General features: G+C 22.7%; 1 protein-coding gene across 1 annotated transcript in view; it reads left to right on the forward strand.

Moving 5' to 3' along the window:
- The window catches only part of dcst2 (DC-STAMP domain containing 2), a 19,690-nt gene that overhangs the window by 3,522 nt on the left and 8,668 nt on the right, over positions 1-7,500 (forward strand). The window contains exon 4 of the mRNA XM_034554511.1: positions 7,110-7,280. Coding sequence (XP_034410402.1) covers positions 7,110-7,280 — 171 coding nt within the window. The remainder of the gene's footprint in view (positions 1-7,109; positions 7,281-7,500) is intronic.

Raw genomic sequence — 7,500 nt, forward strand, 5'->3', positions numbered from 1 at the left:
GTTAATACTCATGTTAATACTTATGTTAATACTCATGTTAATACTTATGTTAATACTCATGTTAATACTCATGTTAATACTCATGTTAATACTTATGTTAATACTCATGTTAATACTCATGTTAATACTCATGTTAATACTCATGTTAATACTTATATTAATACTCATGTTAATACTCATGTTAATACTCATGTTTATACTCATGTTAATACTCATGTTAATACTCATGTTAATACTCATGTTAATACTCATGTTAATACTTATGTTAATACTCATGTTAATACTCATGTTAATACTTATGTTAATACTCATGTTAATACTTATGTTAATACTCATGTTAATACTCATGTTTATACTTATGTTAATAATTATGTTAATACTCATGTTAATACTCATGTTAATACTCATGTTAATAATGATGTTAATACTCATGTTAATACTCATGTTAATACTTATGTTAATACTTATGTTAATACTCATGTTAATACTCATGTTAATACTCATGTTAATACTCATGTTAATACTTATGTTAATAATGATGTTAATACTCATGTTAATACTTATGTTAATACTCAGGTTAATACTCATGTTAATAATTATGTTAATACTTATGTTAATACTTATGTTAATACTCATGTTAATACTTATATTAATACTCATGTTAATACTTATGTTAATAATTATGTTAATACTTATGTTAATACTCATGTTTATACTTATGTTAATAATTATGTTAATACTTATGTTAATACTCATGTTTATACTCATGTTAATACTCATGTTTATACTTATGTTAATACTTATGTTAATACTTATGTTAATACTCATGTTAATACTTATGTTAATAATTATGTTAATACTCATGTTAATACTCATGTTAATACTTATGTTAATACTCATGTTAATACTCATGTTAATACTTATATTAATACTCATGTTAATACTTATGTTAATAATGATGTTAATACTCATGTTAATACTTATGTTAATACTCAGGTTAATACTCATGTTAATAATTATGTTAATACTTATGTTAATACTTATGTTAATACTCATGTTAATACTTATATTAATACTCATGTTAATACTTATGTTAATAATTATGTTAATACTTATGTTAATACTCATGTTTATACTTATGTTAATAATTATGTTAATACTTATGTTAATACTCATGTTTATACTCATGTTAATACTCATGTTTATACTTATGTTAATACTTATGTTAATACTTATGTTAATACTCATGTTAATACTTATGTTAATAATTATGTTAATACTCATGTTAATACTCATGTTAATACTTATATTAATACTCATGTTAATACTTATCTTAATACTTATATTAATACTCATGTTAATACTTATGTTAATAATTATGTTAATACTTATGTTAATACTCATGTTAATACTCATGTTTATACTCATGTTAATACTTATGTTAATACTCAGGTTAATACTCATGTTAATACTTATGTTAATAATTATGTTAATACTTATGTTAATACTCATGTTAATACTCATGTTAATACTCATGTTAATACTTATGTTAATACTCATGTTAATACTCATGTTAATACTCATGTTAATACTCATGTTAATACTTATGTTAATACTCATGTTAATACTCATGTTAATACTCATGTTAATACTTATGTTAATACTTATGTTAATACTCATGTTAATACTCATGTTAATACTCATGTTTATACTTATGTTAATACTTATGTTAATACTCATGTTAATACTCATGTTAATACTCATGTTAATACTTATGTTAATACTCATGTTAATACTCATGTTAATACTTATGTTAATACTTATGTTAATACTCATGTTAATACTTATGTTAATACTCATGTTAATACTTATGTTAATACTCATGTTAATACTCATGTTAATACTCATGTTAATACTTATGTTAATACTTATGTTAATACTCATGTTAATACTTATGTTAATACTCATGTTAATACTCATGTTTATACTTATGTTAATACTCATGTTAATACTCATGTTAATACTCATGTTAATACTTATGTTAATACTCATGTTAATACTCATGTTAATACTCATGTTAATACTTATGTTAATAATTATGTTAATACTCATGTTAATACTCATGTTTATACTCATGTTAATACTCATGTTAATACTCATGTTAATACTCAGGTTAATACTCATGTTAATAATTATGTTAATAATTATGTTAATAATTATGTTAATACTTATGTTAATACTCATGTTAATACTCATGTTAATACTTATATTAATACTCATGTTAATACTCATGTTTATACTCAGGTTAATACTCATGTTAATACTTATGTTAATACTCAGGTTAATACTTATGTTAATACTCATGTTAATACTCATGTTTATACTTATGTTAATACTTATGTTAATACTTATGTTAATACTCATGTTAATACTTATGTTAATAATTATGTTAATACTCATGTTAATACTTATGTTAATACTCAGGTTAATACTTATGTTAATACTCATGTTAATACTCATGTTAATACTCATGTTAATACTTATATTAATACTCATGTTAATACTTATGTTAATAATTATGTTAATACTCATGTTAATACTCATGTTAATACTTATATTAATACTCATGTTAATACTCATGTTAATACTTATGTTAATACTCATGTTAATACTCATGTTTATACTTATGTTAATACTTATGTTAATACTCATGTTAATACTTATGTTAATACTCATGTTAATACTTATGTTAATACTCAGGTTAATACTCATGTTAATACTTATGTTAATACTCAGGTTAATACTTATGTTAATACTCATGTTAATACTTATGTTTATACTCATGTTAATACTCATGTTAATACTCATGTTAATACTCATGTTAATACTTATTTTAATACTAATGTTAATACTCATGTTAATACTCATGTTAATACTTATATTAATACTCATGTTAATACTCATGTTTATACTCATGTTTATACTCATGTTAATACTTATGTTAATACTCAGGTTAATACTCATGTTAATACTTATGTTAATAATTATGTTAATACTTATGTTAATACTCATGTTAATACTCATGTTAATACTCATGTTAATACTTATGTTAATACTCATGTTAATACTCATGTTAATACTCATGTTAATACTCATGTTAATACTCATGTTTATACTCATGTTAATACTTATGTTAATACTCAGGTTAATACTCATGTTAATACTTATGTTAATAATTATGTTAATACTTATGTTAATACTCATGTTAATACTCATGTTAATACTCATGTTAATACTTATGTTAATACTCATGTTAATACTCATGTTAATACTCATGTTAATACTCATGTTAATACTTATGTTAATACTCATGTTAATACTCATGTTAATACTTATGTTAATACTTATGTTAATACTCATGTTAATACTCATGTTAATACTCATGTTTATACTTATGTTAATACTTATGTTAATACTCATGTTAATACTCATGTTAATACTCATGTTAATACTCATGTTAATACTTATGTTAATACTCATGTTAATACTCATGTTAATACTCATGTTAATACTTATGTTAATACTCATGTTAATACTCATGTTAATACTCATGTTAATACTTATGTTAATACTTATGTTAATACTCATGTTAATACTCATGTTAATACTCATGTTTATACTTATGTTAATACTTATGTTAATACTCATGTTAATACTCATGTTAATACTCATGTTAATACTTATGTTAATACTCATGTTAATACTCATGTTAATACTTATGTTAATACTTATGTTAATACTCATGTTAATACTTATGTTAATACTCATGTTAATACTTATGTTAATACTCATGTTAATACTCATGTTAATACTCATGTTAATACTTATGTTAATACTTATGTTAATACTCATGTTAATACTTATGTTAATACTCATGTTAATACTCATGTTTATACTTATGTTAATACTCATGTTAATACTCATGTTAATACTCATGTTAATACTTATGTTAATACTCATGTTAATACTCATGTTAATACTCATGTTAATACTTATGTTAATAATTATGTTAATACTCATGTTAATACTCATGTTTATACTCATGTTAATACTCATGTTAATACTCATGTTAATACTCAGGTTAATACTCATGTTAATAATTATGTTAATAATTATGTTAATAATTATGTTAATACTTATGTTAATACTCATGTTAATACTCATGTTAATACTTATATTAATACTCATGTTAATACTCATGTTTATACTCAGGTTAATACTCATGTTAATACTTATGTTAATACTCAGGTTAATACTTATGTTAATACTCATGTTAATACTCATGTTTATACTTATGTTAATACTTATGTTAATACTTATGTTAATACTCATGTTAATACTTATGTTAATAATTATGTTAATACTCATGTTAATACTTATGTTAATACTCAGGTTAATACTTATGTTAATACTCATGTTAATACTCATGTTAATACTCATGTTAATACTTATATTAATACTCATGTTAATACTTATGTTAATAATTATGTTAATACTCATGTTAATACTCATGTTAATACTTATATTAATACTCATGTTAATACTCATGTTAATACTTATGTTAATACTCATGTTAATACTCATGTTTATACTTATGTTAATACTTATGTTAATACTCATGTTAATACTTATGTTAATACTCATGTTAATACTTATGTTAATACTCAGGTTAATACTCATGTTAATACTTATGTTAATACTCAGGTTAATACTTATGTTAATACTCATGTTAATACTTATGTTTATACTCATGTTAATACTCATGTTAATACTCATGTTAATACTCATGTTAATACTTATTTTAATACTAATGTTAATACTCATGTTAATACTCATGTTAATACTTATATTAATACTCATGTTAATACTCATGTTTATACTCATGTTAATACTTATGTTAATACTCATGTTAATACTCATGTTAATACTCATGTTAATACTTATGTTAATACTCATGTTAATACTCATGTTTATACTCATGTTAATACTTATGTTAATACTCATGTTAATACTCATGTTAATACTCATGTTAATACTTATGTTAATACTCAGGTTAATACTCATGTTAATACTTATGTTAATACTCAGGTTAATACTTATGTTAATACTCATGTTAATACTCATGTTTATACTTATGTTAATACTTATGTTAATACTTATGTTAATACTCATGTTAATACTTATGTTAATACTCATGTTAATACTCATGTTAATACTCATGTTAATACTTATGTTAATACTCATGTTAATACTTATGTTAATACTCATGTTAATACTCATGTTAATACTCATGTTAATACTCATGTTTATACTTATGTTAATAATTATGTTAATAATTATGTTAATAATTATGTTAATAATTATGTTAATACTTATGTTAATACTCATGTTAATACTCATGTTTATACTTATGTTAATACTCATGTTAATACTCATGTTAATACTCATGTTAATACTCATGTTAATACTCATGTTAATACTTATGTTAATACTCATGTTAATACTTATGTTAATACTCATGTTAATACTCATGTTAATACTCATGTTAATACTCATGTTAATACTTATGTTAATACTTATGTTAATACTCATGTTAATACTTATGTTAATACTCATGTTAATACTCATGTTTATACTCATGTTAATACTTATGTTAATACTTATGTTAATACTCATGTTAATACTCATGTTTATACTCATGTTAATACTTATGTTAATACTTATGTTAATACTCATGTTAATACTTATGTTAATACTCATGTTAATACTCATGTTAATACTCATGTTAATACTCATGTTAATACTCATGTTAATACTCATGTTAATACTTATGTTAATACTCATGTTAATACTCATGTTAATACTTATGTTAATACTCATGTTAATACTCATGTTAATACTTATGTTAATACTCATGTTAATACTTATGTTAATACTCATGTTAATACTCATGTTAATACTCATGTTAATACTTATGTTAATACTCATGTTAATACTCATGTTAATACTCATGTTAATACTTATGTTAATACTCATGTTAATACTTATGTTAATACTTATGTTAATACTTATGTTAATACTTATGTTAATACTCATGTTAATACTCATGTTAATACTCATGTTTATACTTATGTTAATACTTATGTTAATACTTATGTTAATACTCATGTTAATACTTATGTTAATACTTATGTTAATACTCATGTTAATACTCATGTTAATACTTATGTTAATACTCATGTTAATACTCATGTTAATACTCATGTTAATACTCATGTTAATACTTATGTTAATACTTATGTTAATACTCATGTTTATACTTATGTTAATACTTATGTTAATACTCATGTTAATACTCATGTTAATACTCATGTTAATACTTATGTTAATACTCATGTTAATACTCATGTTAATACTCATGTTAATACTTATGTTAATACTCATGTTAATACTCATGTTAATACTTATGTTAATACTCATGTTAATACTTATGTTAATACTCATGTTAATACTCATGTTAATACTCATGTTAATACTCATGTTAATACTTATGTTAATACTCATGTTAATACTTATATTAATACTCATGTTAATACTTATGTTAATACTTATGTTAATACTCATGTTAATACTTATATTAATACTCATGTTAATACTCATGTTAATACTTATGTTAATACTTATGTTAATACTTATGTTAATTCTCATGTTAATACTCATGTTAATACTCTTGTTAATACTTATGTTAATACTTATGTTAATTCTCATGTTAATACTCATGTTAATACTCAGGTTAATACTCAGGTTAATACTCAGGTTAATACTTAATACATGTTCTGCTAACCTTTAAAATCAATAATTCATAATCATAATAAATGTTGTGTAAAAAGTAGTTCAACATTAATTTCTAAGACATTTTGGGGGGAAACTATGAAGTAGCAGAAATTATGAAGTTCAAATAACGTCTTTGGTGTTCAGATGGAGGCGTGTCCGGAAATGGAGGCGTGGCCCTGTCCAGCCTATCACAGCCCTGCTCTGCTGTGTTTCAGCCAAGGGGAAGAAGTTCCTCCTCTTCCTGTTCGTGTCGGTGCTGCTGGCCGGGCCTCTCAACAACACCTTGGAGAACACGGAGCGAGCCGCCGCCAGTATGATGTGTGGCGCCGAGCTGGCAGCCAATCAGACACAGGAGCTGATGCAAAAGGCAGCCACGCCCCTCTTCTGTGAGACCCGCCCACCTCCATCATCACAATAAAATAAACTCTTAATATTGTTAATACTACTTTAAATATTACACTTAAAACTGTTGGTGCAACTGTTTATATAATTGTTTATACTACTGTTATTATTATTGTTTTTAGTGTTGTTTATAATCAATACTACTGTTAATACTATTGTTTATAGTCTATAAATAAATTTAAAAAAAATTCTTATAGTTATTAT

The sequence above is a fragment of the Cyclopterus lumpus genome, chromosome 16, assembly GCF_009769545.1.
Source record: "Cyclopterus lumpus isolate fCycLum1 chromosome 16, fCycLum1.pri, whole genome shotgun sequence".
Taxonomy (NCBI): Eukaryota; Metazoa; Chordata; class Actinopteri; order Perciformes; family Cyclopteridae; genus Cyclopterus; species Cyclopterus lumpus.